This window comes from Chamaea fasciata, unplaced genomic scaffold, assembly GCF_029207755.1.
Source record: "Chamaea fasciata isolate MVZ Bird 193981 ecotype frontalis unplaced genomic scaffold, bChaFas1.0.hap1 SCAF_14, whole genome shotgun sequence".
NCBI classification, from domain to species: Eukaryota; Metazoa; Chordata; class Aves; order Passeriformes; family Sylviidae; genus Chamaea; species Chamaea fasciata.
The window spans coordinates 14,433,015-14,452,055 of record NW_027094099.1 but is presented as its reverse complement, the minus strand read 5'-3'; the positions used below and the strand labels follow the sequence as shown (position 1 = coordinate 14,452,055).

The 19,041-nt window shown below is 46.5% G+C and overlaps 1 protein-coding gene across 1 annotated transcript; it reads left to right on the top strand.

Moving 5' to 3' along the window:
• The first annotated feature begins 2,453 nt into the window (after positions 1–2,453).
• Positions 2,454–18,832, top strand: FAM174B (family with sequence similarity 174 member B). Its single transcript, XM_066196167.1, has 3 exons — positions 2,454–2,736; positions 9,720–9,851; positions 14,999–18,832. The coding sequence occupies exons 1-3, from the start codon at positions 2,462–2,464 to the stop codon at positions 15,000–15,002; spliced, it is 411 nt and encodes a 136-aa protein (XP_066052264.1). The 5' UTR covers positions 2,454–2,461; the 3' UTR covers positions 15,003–18,832.
• Positions 18,833–19,041: the final 209 nt, after the last annotated feature.

Here is a 19,041-nt window from a genome sequence, read left to right as displayed (position 1 = left end):
GTTCAGATAAAATGTTTATTATAGAAGGGCTGGTAAACTCCCCTTGCTTTCATTTATTACTGCTGTGTTCAGAACAAACCACATGATGTCATTGAAGAACAGAGTTGCGAAATCCCACATTCCAGACCAGGACCCAGGAATGATTCCCAAATTAGGCAAATGACATGTGAAATATCAGTAAAGCATCTGAGGAGAAAAAAAAAAAAAAAATAAACCTACAAAAAAACCAAACCAAAACAAGAAATCCTGAAAGCACTTGAAACAAATTACGCTCTCCAAAACTGTCGTTTGAATGGCTGTTCACCTCCGATATATCCACTCAAACTGCAGGAGGTGGTTCTTGTTGTGGAAGTCCTTCACATGTCTTCCCACATCCTATGGAGAAGCACTGCTCTGCCAGAGGGATCTGCCAGAGGCTGGGCAGCAGCTGGCAAACATCTCAGAACAGGCAGGGCCAGCAACAGGGTCAGTGTTTACAAATGATAACTCATGTGAGCAGAGCTCATACCAGTGTTTGGGAAATAGCCTGCACCACTAATCTGACCTTCTGCCCAGATGGAATTTTTACTGATTGATTTATTTATTTATTTATTCTGAACAGAAATAAACCAAGGCCCCGTGGTGGAAACTGGGAAACTGCACAAAAGTCAGCAATGAAACAAAGCTGGAACAATGCCCAATTCAGATGGTCTGGGGCGTCTTCTGTACAATGTCCACGTCAAAATTTCCTCATCCCAAAGAACTTCCTGCAAAACACACAGGATGCTTTTATTACCGAGTGGGTGGCATTTGATACAGCATCCCAATTGGTCAGGGGGGCCAGTGAACCAGGCACTATTTCACTGCCACCTCTCCGGAGGGACACTGCCTGCAGGAATACACCTCTGTCATTTCCTGCACAGATTAGTCACACATATAATACAGATCATACCCTGACATGCCAGCTGTGAAATGCAGAGTTTTACAGGACAGAAATCAGCTCTTTAATTTTTCCCCATTGTTTCACATCATTTCAGTGCCAACGCGCTCCTCTCCCCATGTACAATTATTTAGCAGTGATGAAGCTCCTGCTAATACTGATCACTGAAAGCAAAAGTAAGTTGTGTTTGGCAGTATTGTGGCATGGGCACTTTGCTCCCTCATGTACTCCTCACCTCGAATACTGTGTGCAGTCACAGTGCATTAGATTGTAGCATTGAGTGCTACAAATATAAGAACGATATAAGGCCGTTAGAGTGTTCAAAGGAGGTTTATGAAGATGGTGGAGGATCTAGAGAAGGGTGATTGGGCACTGGAACAGGGCAGCAATCACAGCAGTGAGCCTCTCGGAGTTCAGGAAGCATTTGGACAGGCACTGGGCAGGATTTTGGGGACTGTTCTCTGCAGAGCCAGGAGTTGGATAATCCTTGTGATTCCCTTCCAGCCCATGATGTTCTCTGATTCCTATAATTCTATGATTTATGCTCCCTGTCTGACTTGGCTGATGGCACATGCTCAATGCTCCAGGATGGTCTGCAGAAACATGTCTGTGATTTTCTTGCATCTTACACTTTTAAAGATGTGAAAGATCTGTAAATACACTACCCTGGAAGCAGAGCCCTGGTGATCAGCGAAAAGGCAAAAAGAACATAAATCTGATGTAGGAATTTTTGATGTAGCAGCTGGGCCGTGCTGACCCAGCAGCTCGGGAGGTCTGTGCCCTGTTTGATGGCAGTGTGAACCCCGTGATTGTTTTGCAGCTGGGCCGATGTTGTGTGCTGTAATTAAAAGTGGCCACAGAATCACAGAAAGAGAGAATTTTGTGGAGGGGACCCACTATGATCACCTTAGTCCAGCTCCCGGTTCTGCACAGGAGACCCCAACCATTCCACCCTGTGCCTGAGACTTGTCCAAATGCTGCTTGAGCTGTCAGGCTCGGTGCTGTGATCGCTTCTCTGGGCGGCCTGTTCCAGTGCTCACCACCCTGTGGGTGAAGAACCTTTCCCCAAAATCCATCTTAAGCCTCCCCTGACCCAGCTCCAGCGGTTCCCTCGGGCGCTGTCGCTGGTGACACCGAGCAGAGATCGGAGCTGCAGCCCGCGGAGAGCTCTGCCCTCGCTCTCCTCTTCTCCAGGCTGAACAACCAAGCGCCCTCAGCCGCTCCTCGTGTGGCCCCTCCAGACTCTTCCCCACCATCGCAGCCCCCTTGAATCCTCTCCAACGAGAGCGGCTGGTGCTGAGCGAGGGAGCAGCGCCGGTCCCGGCAGCGGCGGGGCCCGAGGCAGCGGCGACGCCGCGAGAAGCTGCGGGGGCGGAGGCGGCGGAGGGAGCGGAGGGCCCGGCCCCGGCTGTGCCCGGCCGCGGGGCCCCGGCGGCGGGAGGCGGCGCCTCTCGGGGGGGCGGGGGCCGGGCCGGGCCGGCCGGCGCTGCCTTCCGGGGCTCAGCGCCGTGCGGCTGGAGCCGGGGCACCGGAGCGGGCAGGATGCGCCCCGCCGCCGCCCCGCTGCCGCTGCTGGCGGCCTCGCTGCTGCTGCCGCTGCTGCTGCCGGCCGCGCCCGCCGCCCGCGGCAGCCTGGAACCGCCGGCCGGCAACGGCAGCCGCCCGCCCGCCGCGCCGGGCCCCGGCAACCACAGCGGGGCCCGGCTCAGCCCCGTGCCCGCCGTGCTCCGCGACCTCTCCGCGCTCAAAGCCGCCGTCATCGGGGCCTGCGCGCTCACGGCCGCGCTCATCGCCTGCCTCCTGCTCCGCGTCTTCAGGTGGGCACCGCCCGCGGCAGCCCGGGACCCGGCGGGGCAGGGGGGGACACCCGCGATCGGGAGCGCCGGAGGGGGAAAAGAGCCTCCTGTTTTATTATTTTATTATTTATGTATATAATACATATCTTACATATAATCATATATTATATAACCTGCTAACGATGCGTTCAAAGCCCGGCCTCGGGCGCCGCGTGTGCGGCTGGCCCGGCATCCCCAGGGGAGCCGTGCGGGGCTGCCGGCCTGGCAAGCCCGCGCCTTCCTCCGCTCCTGCAGGAAATCAGGGCAGGGGCTGCCCTCCAAGTGGGATTTTCCAGCCTGGGTACACCCGCTCTGTGGGCGCTGGGGGCTGGAGCGAAACGCGGGAGACTCCGGTGGAACATCTGGGAATGCGTGGGGGTGTTGGTGGGTCACTGGGATGGGTGCCCGAGGAGCCGGGGGCTGCCTGGCCGTGGGGACGCACAAAGCCCAGGCGGAGATCCAGGCCCAGATGGCGAAGTGTCACACTCGGTGTCCGGCTGCTGGGCAGGGGCAGCCGGAAAGAGACGGGAACAGCTGGCGCTCGGCGGCGGGAGGAGGCCACGCCGTGGCTCAGGTGGCAGAAGCGGTCAAACAAGTGGAGTCGGCAAATCCTTCCTTGTTCTGTCTTCAGGCAGCTCCTCTGTGCATGGCTGAATGCTCTGCTTCTCCTACTTGGAACTGATTCCATGTGGGAAGGGCAGCGTTCACGATGGTAGTATTCCAAAGTGTGGGCTATAAACCGAAATGATCAGGGCTGATGCTTTCTGAAGAAATTGACATTTAACTGTATTCTGCTTAAGTGTGTGCAGCAGCTGGCAAAGGCAATGCAAATAAATGTGCTCATAAAGTGATGTGGTTTGGGAGAACCCAATAAAGTGTTGAAGAGGGTGGTTTTTTTTAAATCAATATGTCTGCTTTGCAGCTGTATAGTTGTCACGGACAAACAGCAGAATTGTTAGAGGTTATATGAGCTAGAATTAGGAAGTCTATAACTAAAACTTTTCATTCTGCACTAAGTTTCTACTCCTAGTTCTGTGTGATCCTGGAGAGTTTCTTTTCTTTGCCACAGTTTCTTCTGAGTGTAAAGCAATACCTTGTGTCAAGGAGACCTGGCTGAATATTGGTAGCCAAAGAAGGCAAACTGATAACCTTTAAAGGCCTTCCCTACACCATTATCAGCAAAAACAGGTCCTAGTGAAAGTCACCTTGGGAAAGATGGGTTTATTCTTCCATGCCAAAGTCCTCATTATACAACTGATCAGAGTTACTGCAGCATTAAAGATGTATTGAAATAAACACTCTCTGAGATGTCTTGTATATCTTTGGTAGAACCTGCTGGGGAAGTGGAAAATGAAGCTATTTGCTTCTGAGTATGTTTCTTTATCTGACAGAGCACTTGTTTGTAAACAGTTGCAAACGAGACAAGAATACCAACAGGTATGTTTGTAAAACATCACACTTGTAGCTGACAACACAGATCAGTGGAGATTCTGTTGCAGAAGAGATAAGGGATTTACCCTCAATAAACGTAAAGCTTTTCTCCATCAGAATACAAGCTTTGTTCACACTTAGTCAAAAACATTACGATTTTTTTTTTCTGAAGAGTCATGGATTCCTATTAAAGAGATTTTGTTGAAATCCAATCTTTGATTAAACTTTCACTGTGAAATTGTTCTGTGTTGTTGGAAGTAAATTATCCTTTTATATGGGTTGTAGAGATAAAATAAACCAGTGACTGGCCAAATACTTGTCACAGGCGTCAGATTAATATTTTATAAATTATATTTTTTATATACATCTCACTTTTACATATTTTTCTGTTGATATTATTTTCTTTTTTTTGTTTGAGTAGGAATAGATGTATTTCTCCACTTTCAGCACAGTTCTTAAGGCAACACTCAGAGATTCCTCTTCATTCCTTTTGGAAATGTTATGCTCTGAATTCATCTGATGGTTGTGTGGTTGAGGATGTGGTGTCACCCAAAGTGGTCTGAATTTCCTTTCTGGCTGCTGGGGTCTATGAAGGTCAGCCAAGACTGCTATTTGTCTGCATGTGGCAAGGTCTAATTTGCTGTAGTATTTATTTATTTACTCTTTTTTGCAAGCTCAGTCCTGGGTTTGCTTTCTTTCCTACGCCCATGGGTTCTGCATGCTCCCAACCCAAAACCATTTCCACAACAAACCAAATTCCACATTATTCTCAAATAGTTGGGTGGTTTGCATTACCAAGAAACACAGTGTCTTACAACAGATTGTGGGTGGCTAAACTCACTCTTTGATCTGTGTTTTGGGTTTTGCCTTTTTACCTCTGTGTTCTGCCCTGTTTCTCTCCCCCGGTGCAGCTCGGTTCATTCCATTGCAGTGCAATTCTTGGGATCAGCTCACAGGAAACACAATTTTTCAGATGTGGCCAAACGTGCTGGTGGACCATGTGCCTTGTAGGGAAACCTGATAAGTTACTTTTGCTCCAGTGGGCCAGCTGAGAGCAACCCAAAGCTTTAGTTGCAGAAAACTCTCCTCTATAAGTGTTTGCATCATGTCTTGACCTGCCCTTGAACAAACAGAATCCGGGCTGGAAAGGCTGCTGTATATCCAGATTTTTAGAGAAAAGCTACCTGCTTATTTTACATCTCATTGCTTTGTTATTTTTCTTCTTGTTCAATTTTGATTTCTTCCTCAAATACCACTTCAAGCTTAGTTTTTCAGCAAAACTGGTATAAATGAGATAGAGGAGAAAGGTTCAAGCATATGATCATAAGATACAAGACCCTTTGTTCTATGAGCTGGACAGTTGCTCCAGGCCATCCAAGGCTTAACCCCAGAGACTTCTACTGATTTAAAATTAATTGTATTATAACCAGTTACAGTACTCCAGCGAAGACAAGGCTTTTGCCAGCAACAGGAAAGAAAAACTCAGATTAAATTATGTTAAACGGAGGAGAAAAAAAACCCAAATCTACCAAACATTCAACCCCAAAACGTGTATCTGTGACCTGTGTTGCAAGCCATGGGCAGGCGGCAGCACTGATCATTGAATCGTGGTTGGGGTTCAAAGAGACCTCAAAGATCACCTCATTTCAACCCCCCTGCATGGGCAGGGACACTTTCCACTGGACCAGGTTGCTCCAAGCCCCATCCAACCTGCCCTTGAACACTCCCAGGGGTGGGTCAGCCACAGATTTTCTTGGCAGCCTGTGCCAGGGCCTCACCACCACCTTCACAGTAAAGAATTTCTTCCTAATATCTGATTTAAACCTGCCGTCTTTTACTTGGAAAGCATTCCTCCTTGTCCTGTCACTACCCGCCCCATCTCCAGAAAACACATGAGGACTTGGCTTAGTGCTTCAACTTTGTTGTATACAGCACCATCCAGGGAGCAGAGATACCCAGAGAGATGAACAGTAATGAAATATTGCTGATCTAATTCACCAGCTGGTAGGAAGCCTGGAGTTTCCTGAGGTTTATAGTTCCATTTTTTTTTTTTTTTCTTTTTAGCTGCTAAGGGAGTCCATTAACAGGAAATAAACTGGTCCTAATTCCATTCTGGATATAACATTGCTGCAGTTCTAGGAGGGACTGGCTTGATCAGACTTCCAGTAAACACCCTACTTAGAAGGGATAAGGGGTTTTTTTGAATTGTTTGGGGTTTTTTTCTTTCCAGGGAATGGTCTCCTCCCTCTACATCTCTTAGCAGGAGGTAAGAAATGCGGAGGAGACCTCTCTCTCTCTGGGTCAGGAAAAGAGCAATCTTTGAATGTCAGGGTTGTGGACTAAAATAGATTAGAGGCGTAAATAATACAATGAGCCAGTGAGTTGATTCGAGCACTTACCCCAGCACATGATGCCTCAGAAAGGAGGATGAAGTGCTGCATATGACTGGTGCTTGATCAAAATAGCCCCTGGTCAAAGTACAGACACAAAGTCAGTTTTCTGCTCTCTGTGTGCTGTCCTTCCCTGCTGTCTGGAGAGGGATGCACGTCTGATTTCGGGTGAAGCAGGCAGACCCTGGTGTGGTGTGTGGTGGTGCCTCAGCACTGGGTCTGCAGTGAGAGGTTAATGTCCCTGCCCCCAGTTAACCTGGGTTTTCTTTCCTCTTCATAATTCTGGGCAAGACCTGTAGCATTACCTTTTAATTACGGGGCGGCAGCTGAATCAGCAGAAGCAATAGGATTTTTTTAAGTGGAAGATAGTTTTCTGTGCTGAATTACCCAGAACCACTTCTACCCTGGTTAGACCACTTGGGGAGTGCATTGTCATTGTGCAAGGGCCACAGTCTGGCCACAGTTTCCAGCATGCTTCTTGTTTGCTTTTAAAAAACCCCCAAAGAATGAGTGTGGCTGGAAAGGAGATGCTCTGTTCACCCATGTGGTCTAATGTGTCCTGATCCTGTCCAGGAGGTCTCCGAAGTTCATGAGACATTTGCATTCTGAAATTCCTGCCCTGTGCTGCTCTGCTGACTCTGCTGCCTGGTCCCACCTGCTGAATGAAGTGCTTTTCCTTTTCATCATTGCTGTCATTGCTGATGGTTACAGGGATCCCACTGAGGTTCAGGAGTTTTATGTGAAACAGTTTCCTGACAGGCAGCCTCATTCACTGTGCATGCAGGGAAACTCCCAAGGCTTTCCTGCAAAGTTAGCTCGGGTAATTCTTCTGGTATTTATGAAGCCTGGGGGAGTTGTGCAAATGAGCAAATGGGCTGCTGGAAAGCAGATTAATGACAAATTAGCTAGATAATCTGGGGTGGAATGGATTGAGAAAGAGGTGGCAAGGAAAGACCTTTTTGCCTTATCAATGGCAAACAACTGGTTCTAGCAGCTTAGCCAAAAACCAGCGGCAAAATGAGCTTCCTCCCTATCCTAAATGAGCACCATCTTTAAGTGAGGTTATGGGGATTAATAGGTCACTATACAGTGAGTTCTGCTCCAGATCCTCTTGAAAGTGTAGCCCAAATAGACTAATTAATGGCTGGAGGCAAAAGCATTCTAGTTTCCCATTTCTAAAAATATCTGTTCTGCAGTAATTTCTTCAACCACTCCATTATTAACAGTTTTAAGATTAACTCTGTGGAATATGTGATGTTTTCTAATGGAGGGAGTGAGGGAGGAGGGGTCTCAGTGAAGTGGGCCTGGTGTTTGGGTAGGATCTTAAATGGAGCCCATGGGAACCCCCTGTAGCCTGTATGTGAGTGCCAAGTGGTAAGGCTGTGCTTGGTTAGTTCTGACAGGTTAGTCTTGGTCTATGTCTAGGCTTCCCAGCATGAGTCAGTATTTCTTGTAAAAGGTGTCTTACTTGCAAGAGGAGACCTCCGTGCATCACTTTGCTGCTAGTTTTTAGCAGGGAAGCAGAGGAACAGAGAAGTGGTTTCAAAAGGATTTTCAAGTGTTTGGGTTAAGAGTCCTACTGTACTGGATATAAAATTGCTTGTTTCAACAACAGCAGTGAAAGAACAAACCACACCGTGCTCTGCATGACACAGCAGCACAGATAGCTCTAAAGATTAGACCAGGAGGTGACTTTCTCCTCACTCCTGATGCAACCTCAGCCTTCAGAACAGGGAGGAAATGCAAACTGCTTCATCCCAAGGGCTGGGACCTGTTTGTTTAGCCTTGGACTACTGCCCAAAAGCAGTGCTTGGCAGAGGCACTGAGATTTTCACATCAGAGCTGGGCACTGATTTAAATTACCTTAACTTTAAGCTTCAGAGGGACCACTGTGGTAGAGATGCACACGCACAGCTGGAGTCCCAGTGTCTTTGCACTGCTCACACCCCAGTTCTTTGTAACTCTTTTTAAAGATTTCTTGAGGCAAAAGCTGGGCTTTTGAATCCAGTACACCTTGCATGATGTGCCAGAGCGAGGCTTCTTGATAGTGAAAGTGCACCTGGGATGTGCTGACTGCTCGGAGCACTAGCTGTGACTACCAAAAATCTGCTGGGCTGCTTGCTTGTGCCTGCACCAGCTCCCTTGTCATGCTTGGCAGGTAGCAGTTTTGTTTGCTAAAAGGTGTAGGGGAAAGTTCTGCATTTTGTTAACCAAAACCATCCACTTTCTTCCCCGAAGGCTGGCGGAGTACACATCAACACGGTCTTGAATGTATAATCACAAAAATGCATTCATGCATGAGCAGTGTGACCTTCCTAGTATGCATGAAAACAGTAGGTGAAATTAAAAAAAAAAAAAAAAGGACCTATGCTATTCAAGCTAGAGACAGACAGTAAGTTGAAAAGCCACACACCAAATGTTTATTAATTGCAAGTAAGTGTTAGAAAATACATCTCTCAAAACCGTGGGATGTGCAGGTGTGTGAGCATCTCCATTTCCACAGGAAGGTAAGGCTGGCATCTGTTGGAGGAGAGGTGGTAGGTACAGTTAGTTAGCTTTGAACAAGTTGATTGTTTTTCATAGCACCGGATGGAAAATGGAAATTCTACACAGATGGAGCCTGAAACTGGTTCAGATGAGATTCAAGGTTGTTGCTGTGGGAGTCCTGAGCTTGGCCTGACTGCAAGGAAAGCGAGCAGGCAATTTGTACCCAGACGGCATCACCTCCTTGTTCCTAATCCTGCCTAGAACATTCCCATGGCTCAGCAGGGCTTAACCTGTGCTTTTTCATCTGAACATGTTCACTAAACCAGTGGCTACCTCAGCTGATTAAGCCCGTGTCTCACTTATTGAGTGTGGCAGCAGGAGCACGTGGTGGCTGCGGCGTTCGTGTGCCTGCCCTGGGTGCCAGAGCATCTCTGGTTTGTCAGCAATGGAGAGACTGACGTTGATCTGGATTGCAGCTGACGACAAACTGCTCCACACACAGGTACCAACAGTGGCCTTGGGAAGGCAGCAGGAGGGGACGGAGGCTGGTTCTGCAGCGTTCCTGTTAGGGGGGTCTGAATCCAGCAGAGGGGGAACAGCTTCAGCCCCTCCAAGGATGACTGTGTAAAGGCAATCTTTCCCACCTCTGTGTTTCAGGTCCGGCAAGAGGATTAAGAAGACCAGGAAGTACGACATAATCACCACCCCGGCCGAGAGGGTAGAAATGGCTCCTCTGAATGAAGAAGACGACGAGGACGAAGACTCAACAGTGTTTGATGTGAAATACAGGTACTGCTGTCATCCATCCACTCAGACTTGCTCACTGAGCTCTTGTTAGTGAAGACAGCTCTCATTTCTCTGCTGGGCTAACTTGGCCGGGATGAGGCAATCACAGTCTGCCTCTTTGCCCCAAGCATTATCCCTTTACTCCTGGGCCCTGCACACACAGCTCTGTCCTCCCCTGCTCCTGCAATAACCCTGTCACTACCCCAGGCTGTCTGCACTCCTCTTTCCCCTGCAGAGCAGCACAGCGGGATACACGTGTCCCAAATAGCTGACAGGGTTTGACAGACTGAACTTCCCCTCACGGGCAGCTGCTGGCAGTCGTTCCTGTGTGCTCGCACTGGATGGAGGGCTGTGGATCAAGGGTCGTGGATCCAGGGCTGCTTTCCCAGGCACTGCTGTTGCTGTGAGCCTGGGAGGGAAATCAGAATGAATCTCCACAAGATTTGTACCAGAGTGCTCCTGTATTGGTCTGTGACACAGAGAACTGTGGGCCCTCACTGATGCTGTTAGGAGTTATGCCTTAGCAACAAACTTTCCTTAAATATGTCTGTCTTTTTGAGATGGAAGTGGTGTCACAACCCAAAACTTCTGCTGCCTATTCTGGGCCTGAAGATTTATGGCAACAACTCAGCACATAAGATGCTGTTTGTTGATTTATGGCATCAGGGTATTTGCATCTCTTATTTTTATTTGCATCAAGCCATCCACACTATTCGAGTTGTGTTCTAATCCAAATAAGGCCTACTCTAAAATCTGTCCTACTTTGGCTGAAATAAGCTCTCCTAATTATAAAAATGCAGATCTTGACAACTTCTAACTGGAGATTTTACAGACTTTACTCACATTGCCCATCTCCTAACTTTGTAAAAAGGGGAACACCACATCTGCTCTGAGCACATGTGTGCCAGCATCTGAACCACACACCACCGTATGCTCCACTGATTGTTTCCCAAATCACTGCATTAATTCTCTGTAAAAAACCAGGAAATAGTTGGGAGCCATGAAACAATGAAGGGTGTGAGTTAAGTCTTTATGTGTAAACAATTAGTTCTCGGTTTAGGAGACTCCTAGCAGCCCTTACCTGACTTTTGCTGTTCCCTGTAGCTGCTCTGTGTTTGCTCTAATAATTTCAGTTTGTGCAGTTTGAACATTTTGATTGAGCTTTGTTAAACCCAGAGTGCAGACATCTGAGTGCCCATGGCCTGTTTAAACAACCATCATGTCCCACCCTTTTCCTTTTAACTTCATGCTTTCTCTGTGAACTTTTGGAAATGGGATCTGAGGGGTTTTTCCCCAAAGCGTGAGAACAGAAGAATCTCAGTCATTGTGCTTCAGGACAAGATGTCTAATAGTGAAATAGTGGATGAACAAAGAGCTTGCTGGAGACCATTTGTCTCTTGAGAGCTGTGTTCGTGTTATCTGACGTTTCTTCCCTGGAGCAGGAGCTCTGCTGCTATCACTGAAGGTATCAACTCATCTCGGGTCCCTGTTCTTGGCCAGCCAGTCCACTTTTCAGCTGTGGGAATTCCTCCTTTCTTCCACAGTGCAGCAGCTATTAAATTGCACACTTTCTGCAGTCCTTGGTGTTGCAGGCATACTTTTGTTTAGCTCAAACAGAGCTACTCAGTTCGGAGGGGGAGATCATCTTACAGGCAAGCCCCTTAGCAGTGCTGATTTTGGAAAGCTTCTTTGAGGATTTATTTGGTGTAGAAGGTGTCGAGCTTTCTGGTTCCTTTGTGCAGCTTGAAGAGTATATCCCAAACAGTTCACAAATCCTGTCACCAGTAAAGAGACCCCTTTGCAAATTGCAGTTGCTGAGTTTGACCACTGACAACCCCATTAAACTAGTCGGGACTTTTTTCATAGGTGCTTGTGTTCAGATGGGAAGAGAGGGATCGAGCTGCAGAAAGGGCAGCTCAGACTTGCCAACAGGGAGTCAGGGAACAAACTTCTAACAGATCTTCTCTTGGGGTATCTGCCCCAGTCCTCCCCTCCTCCCCAAGCTGGTGTCCATGGTGTGGGAGGCTCTGGGCTGGTTTATTTGAGATCCCTCCCATTGCTGAAAGATCCGTGCTGGCACTTGCATCTGTGTTTGGGGGAGTAATTGAGATTCTGTGCTCTCACCCCATGTAATGCAAACAGCTCTCTAATTAAAAGGCAGTTGGTGTGGAGCAGCAACAGGGGAGAAGCGACATTTACCTCTCCAATTGGTTCCCGTGCAGTTAATTTTCTTTCCTTTAATGCTTTGTCCTTGTGCGGATTTGTTTCCAGCCTTACATGAGGCATCAAAGAACAGCAGACAGTGTAAATTGGGCTGTTGGATGAAGGTCGTCGCTATTTTTCTCCATTTTTTTTTCAGGAGGCTTTAAGGTTTTCGGCTCCCGGTAGATCCCCCCCCGATCCCCCCCCCCCCCGGCTTCCCTTGGGCAGTGGAGCAACAAGAAATAACCACCTTCCTCCAGTAAGGCAGACTAATGAGACCACTTCAAAATCGTACCCAAACAGTCCTTTCTGTGGATGCAAAAGCCACCCACTGCTGCCTCTGTGGAATGTGTGCTGGATCAGATCCCCTCTTTGCAACCTCATTCCAGTAGCAGGGAAGCAGCTCTGTCAATGGCCTCTAATCCTGCAGGCACAATTTCTGTGTGAAAAGAGGTAGAAAGTATAAAACAAAGATTCCCACAGAGTAAAAGTGCCAGATCACTTGGACATTGACACCTCATTAAAAAGCTTCATTTAAACCAGTGTTTTAGTATGTGTGTTTCTGTATGTGTTTGCTCTGGTGTTAAGGGAGGCATTTGGATAAAAAAAGTTCAGGAATTGTTCTGAAATTATTACAGAGCTACACAAAGAAAGCAAACGGAGCAATGGAAAGAGTGTTTGTTTCTTGATCACCAGTTCAATCTGTGCTGATGGTCGGAAAGCATTCTTGTCCAGTTGATTCCTGGACCATATGAACTATATTGGTCATAATTTCCCAGATGTCAGATGTTTTTTCAAGTTTTATGATGGGATTTGCTGCACATCTTCAAAAACGAGTTAGTGGAAAGCTAAATCCCATCCTCCATGTGTGCTTTTTCTCATCCCACAAATAGAGTTTGATTTGAAGATTTCCCTCTCCTCTTTGCTCCTTTAGCACTTTCTTTCAGGAAGGCAAGGGGAATTTGCACGGGTTCTGTGATCTCTGTGATGGAGCTAAGCCATTGATTCATCAGGAATTTGGCACTCAGGGATACTTGAGTAGAGAGCAGAGAAATAAAGTAGGTTACAGACAAATGTCCCCAAGAAACTGGTGTCCATCCCCCACCACATAGCACTCTGCTTGTTTTGTGTAATAAGAGAAAAGAGATTAAAACAGCTGCAAAAAGAACCAGTTTCTGAAAAGGTAAATAAAATTGTTAACTTGTTAAGCTTATTAACTCCAGCGAGGCTCATTGGGGGATTTCTTGTCAGCTTCAATAGGAAACTGAAAACAAGTTCTGAATAAATTCTGTGGTGCCTTGCACATGAAAGGCTTTGAAAGCACTTCAGTAATCTGGGATATCAGCAGTGACTCCTCTCCCTGCTGACTTGCAGCTGTTGGAGGCGGTGAGTTCTGCTCTTGCTTCGTTTGCTGGGCCCAGCTGGGGGAATTTCACAACTGTCCAGGGCGATATGTGCCATGTGACAGCCCAGAGCTGGGCAAAGAACCTGGAATTTAAATGCTAGTCCTGATGTCAGGCTCCTAAATAAATACTGATAGAAAGTTTTTCTTGGGGCAGATTGAAGCCTCTGTCCTTCCTGTTGGCTGAGTGAAATTCCTCAGTTTGTTTTCCCTGTGGATTGTCATTTTTCCTCTAACAGCACCAGCAGAACGCAGAAGCAGTTCAGGAATGCGTCTTCCAAAGTGCTCTTGAAAGGAGAAAGATTTATGTGTTAGGAGCAGTGGCAGGCTGAGGGAAGAGGACAGGAATATTTATTCAAGCATTGTGAGTCTAAAGGGCTTTTGAGAGCTTGCAGGATGTTTTAGAGGAAAGATGCACCACATGTAAGGGCTGCATTCTGGATTCCTCCCTTTTTCAAGCACTGATAGCACTGAACTGTAGAGAACCATCTTCAGCCCACTTGCAGGGCTCAGCCTTTGATGTACTCAAGTCTTGGAAGTCTCTGTAAAATATGGGTTACACTCTTGGTGCCTTCTCTGGGATCCTTTCCAGATCCTGACTGCATGTGCAGGTCTGAATGGAGCATGGAGTTGTTCTGTTTGTTACTGAGAGGTGTTCACTCTCAAGGGAGCAGCTCTAATGGATTTTTTTTTCCCAGTGAAAGCTGCAGGCAATTCTGGATGATGCCAGGTGAATTGTAGGGGTTTATAGTAGCTTATTTTTTTTTTCCCAGCAGGCAGCAGTGACAAGTTGTGTGTAAATGGAGGGGTATCATTTATCCTCATCTGAAGGGGGTGCAAATCACCAACACAGGCAGCAGCTCACTATAAATGCAACAAATTGCCAAAGCTTTGGTGCTGCTGTTAAGGATTTCCCATATGCCCACAGCAGGGGAGAGAAAGAGATAGTCAAAAAGCAATTTTTGCTGTGTTTTGAAGGCCAGTTCTTTCCTGATGCTACTGTGGCAGTTGTTGCAGAGCACACCGTGTTCTGCTGCTCTTGCAGTCCTGTGGGAGGGCTTCCACTCTTTATTGGAGTGTAACAAGTTCCTATTAAGATTTTTTTTTGGACCCTGAAGCAGTTAAGGCAGTAGGGTGTCAGGGGGAGCATCCATAGCAAGGAGGATGGTCCGTGTATGTTGATGGGTGAGGAGTGCACTGGTGTGTAAAAGCTCTGAGGTGCAGAATGTGGTTTCATGTGCCTCCCTGGGCACATTCCCTTCTCTGCGCAGTGACTGACCACAGGATCTTCCAGGCTTTTCTCTCATCTAACTCTGCTTTTGTCTTCCCTTGGTATCTCTTCTCCTGGCATGGCACTGACATCCCATCACTGCCACCACATATACAAACTGCTGGAATTGGTGGCAATCTCAGTGAATGATGCTGCCTTTTCCTTCGTGGCCACTGGGATTTTTTTTTTTTTCCACTTCACACATGGGTTCTCATCTCTGCCAGTGAGTAATTTTAATTGCAAATCTCCAGCTGTACTAATTCTTCTGCTTTTCAGGTAAAGCAGTTCCATGGAGCGTCGGCGCCCTGCAAGACATCATTCTGCTGTCGAGGGACCTGCTGAACCCGTAACTGTGAAAAGGGGAGGCTTTCATCTCTGCAGTGTTACAACCAAACCAAGCCTCACCTCACCTCCTCAAGGTGCTGTTTGTACAGCAGGCTGTGGATCTTCTGACTAAAACAGCACCATTTGGTTCCCTGGTGTCCCGACTCCTGCGTTGGAATGACCAGAGTTCCTCTTTGCAAACTGGGCTCTCTCACTTCAGGAGGGCTGCAGTGTCATCAAAGCATGACAATGTGCAGCTCCTTACAGTCAAAATAAGTTTTGCAGAAGGAGGAAGACAAGGAAGATTAAACTGAGCTGCCCCAAGGACTTATTTTCTAAAATCCTAATTCAACACTTCAGTCACTGTTAAACTTCGGTCATTGTTAAACGGATCATGTGTTAAAAAAAAAAATCAAGAAGTATTTTTGGGCCTTACAGAGGTGACTTAGGGCTTAAGATGGTAAAAATGTAAGCCATGCTGAAATGCCACACTACATCTGGTGTAGGGTTTTGGGTGGGAAGGGGTTGGGCGGTTGACTCATGTAGGAAAATTTCTTGACTTGCTACTGATTTTTTTTTTAAACAACAATTGCACTAAGTTTTCATGATGGCACTCTCATTGTCCCAAGGAGCTCTGATCAGATCAACTTCAGTAAGTGAGACCACAGGGAAATAGGAAGAATCAGGCATGCTCTAAACTACAACAATCTTGGATTAAAGAAGATATATTTTTGTAATTTTCTGCCCTTCCACTGGGAGTAAAACCAGTGTTTTGTACTGTCCTGTGCTGACTGTAACTTGTCTACAATTCATTACCTTTTTCTAAGCAAAGTAAGTCTTCATGTGGAATGATTGGATTGTAGAGAGAACATGTCTTATTTTTCATGGAAGCTTCATGTAAGTGATCTTATTCTCTGTCAAACTGGAAGTTTTCCCTTACTACCTGCTTGACAAAGCTCATTTAACTCAAGGACACATTTTTAGCCGTTGCTCCCTGCTGTGCTTTGTGCTGCAGAGGTCAGAGCTGTGGGCTGACACTGGGAATTAGATTTCTGCATCTGGAAAGGTCGGGTTTGGGAGACCACAGGCATCCAGGCATTCCTGGCCAGTGGTAGAAAGGGCAAACCTAACTGGGTTTGTTTCTTTGCTTTGTGGTTTTCCTTTAGAGTAACCACAGATGAAGTTCAGACTTTACTGTTTACTGCATTCCTTAACACCTTCTATTTTGGGTTTTTAAGCTGGCTGGAACCTTGCTTTTCTTGGGGAGCACATATTTTCCAATTGTTTTAGGATTGTCCCACTGTTTGCTTGACCCTCTCCCGGCCTTTCAGTTGCAATCCCACAAGGAGACTTCAGTTTCTGGCTAAACACCAGCCTTGCAGCAGGCTGCCACTTTTGGGACTTTCATTTTTTAAAGCCCTATTGAGATTTGAGGCTTGTTGAGAAACCAAACTGCTTTGTCATACCACGACCTGCGCCAGTTCTGTGTGGTTCCCCTTGGCCCTTCAGTGAGTAAAAGGAGGTGAAGGGGATTTTTTTTTTTTTTTCCTTTCCAGAAGCCTTGTGCATTCATCCCAGCAGCTGCCATACCCCAAACTTGCTTTCCCAAGCCATGACTCAGCAAAGGCTTTGCAGACAGCCAACTCAGCCTGGATGGAAAAATCCCAAAGCAGACTGTTGTGTTAATATTAGTCATCAAGGCAATATAAAAGGCTCTGTTATTTTCATTCGTGGAATAGTTTGAGTCATTCTGTGCCACTGTGACCAAGCAATATTTGACATGTCAGCTGTGAGGTGAGGATGGGCTGGGCAGGTTGTTCTGGCTTAGAGGAACCACAGGGAGCAGAGAGTGGAACAATGCTGCAGGTTGAGGTGAGGTCTGGAGCTCTTTCTCCAGCTCAGTAAAACAGGTTTCAGGCTCTAGGCTGGATGCTCCAGAAGGAAATACTGAGTTTCTTCAGGGCTGCAAGACTTTGAAGGCTGGGAATTGAATTTCTTGGGCTCACCAAAGTCTTTTGAAGTCAGAGAAGTGGCAATGCTGAGAGGAGAGAGGGAGGCTAAAAGCTGCTGTTGGCATTTACAGAAGGAGGGGATGGGATGAGGTGGCTGCCCTGTCTGTGCAGGCACCATGGCAACGTGCTCATGCCCACTCTCCCGCCACGCTCATTAAACTGAGCATCAGGCACTCAGAGTGGGGGACAGGGAGTGAAACCATCTCTTTTCACAAAAGAAAGGCAAGACCAAGTTATGTAAGAGAGATGAGAAGAAAAGATGCATGGAGGGCACGTCTCCCTTCTGAGGGCAATTCAGTTCCTAAATTAGTTTTTCCAACAGCTTCAGGTCAATTGCTGAGTTAGGCTGGCAAAGGCCTTCTGCTCCCCTTGCTTGCAGCTTAAAAAACCCCAAAAAATCCCACTATTTTCACAACATGGCCAAATCTCAATGGTGGACAGGGACCAGATATTTAAGATGTTGATGATGGAGGTGCTCAATGGCAGCTGGGATTTCCTGGCTCCTTGGAGAAGTCCCAAACTGTGTGCCATAAGCTAAAAAGTGCTTATAGGGAAGCAGCAGCTGCTTGGTGGAAGTAAAAGCTCAACCTGACCAGTTGCTCACGGTCATGAAAATAATCTGAATGCTCTGTCTGATACTCAGTTGCTGTTGCAAATGTGAGGCAATGTTTACCTCTACAAAACTTGCTGTATGTGATTTAAAGTGTCTGGTTAAATATTCTATAGCTATATTTAGTTAAGATTTTAAGAGCACTTGACGTGACTCATCTGATAGTATATATATATGAATATTTTTTTAATTGTAGAAATCAGTTTAAAACATAGCTTTAATAATTTGAACTGTTTGGTTCAGGTAGTTCTAGGAGTTCATCAGAGAAGAAATAGCCATTAACCACTACATGAGTTTTTTACCTTTAATGTTCTGTGTATCTTACACTGCAGATTTAATCTGATTGTTACTGTAACGTGTCTTAGTATCTGCTGCTATTTTGTGTTGCGTAGTCAAACTTGCTTTGTTCAAGAGCATTTTAAAAGGCATATTTTTTTGTTACAGAAAATGAAAACAGAAATGTTATTACAGCTGTCTGCCCGTAGCTCACTTACTGCTTACAGAATCCACCGACTCCTGGCTGAGGCAAGCAGAGTGTGTGAGTCAGAGGCTTTTCCCTTTCTGCTTGTGGAGGGAAAACCCTGCACAGAATTGCAGCCACTTCACTCCAGCCACAGCCCTGTCCCCAGAGATTACACTTGAGCAGCCAGAAATCAGTGTGCCATGCTTACCTGCAGAACTAAGTACACAGATAGCTTTGTATTTGCATTTTCCCCTCCCTTTTGTTCCCTGGAAGCTGCAAAGATGACTGCAAACACTTGTTTAGCACACTGACTTGGTGATCCCCTGGTGTTTCTCTTAAGGCCAAACTTACTTGTAAGAGTCTATAGGCACTAATGAAGCTTGAACACATAGACACTAATTAACTCAAACACTTTGTTTGTAACTGTTCCCTCTAATTCCATGTGCATGGTATAATCTCTGCAGGGTGATGGGCTGTGGTTTTTGTTTAAGATTTTTCCTTGTTAGATGAGTTTCTGCTGCTGCAGTTTGTGTGTGAGGAGGTATCAGGACCATGTGTTCAGTTTTGTGCAATTGCTTTGAAGTTTTTTTTAAAGAATTTGTCATTGTGACCAAAGCTTCTTTTCAAGGAAAAATTGGTTGCATTTGAATGGACTTCATGTGTTTCAGTAGAAACTGCCATCATTAAACATGTTCTTGAAATCCCTGTGGTGTGTTATGTTTAAGGCAGAAATGGGAAAGGGGTGTTGCTTTTTGGAGTGAGGTGGATGTCAGAGCACCTGTGTGCTCCGTTATTAGAGGGCTGCAAGTCCCTTTGTCCTGTGACTGAATCAGAGCCTGACAAGGGGGAAAACTGGTTTCAGCAGCATGGTAGAGAAATATGTTTAATTGCACAAGGTCCTCATCAACCA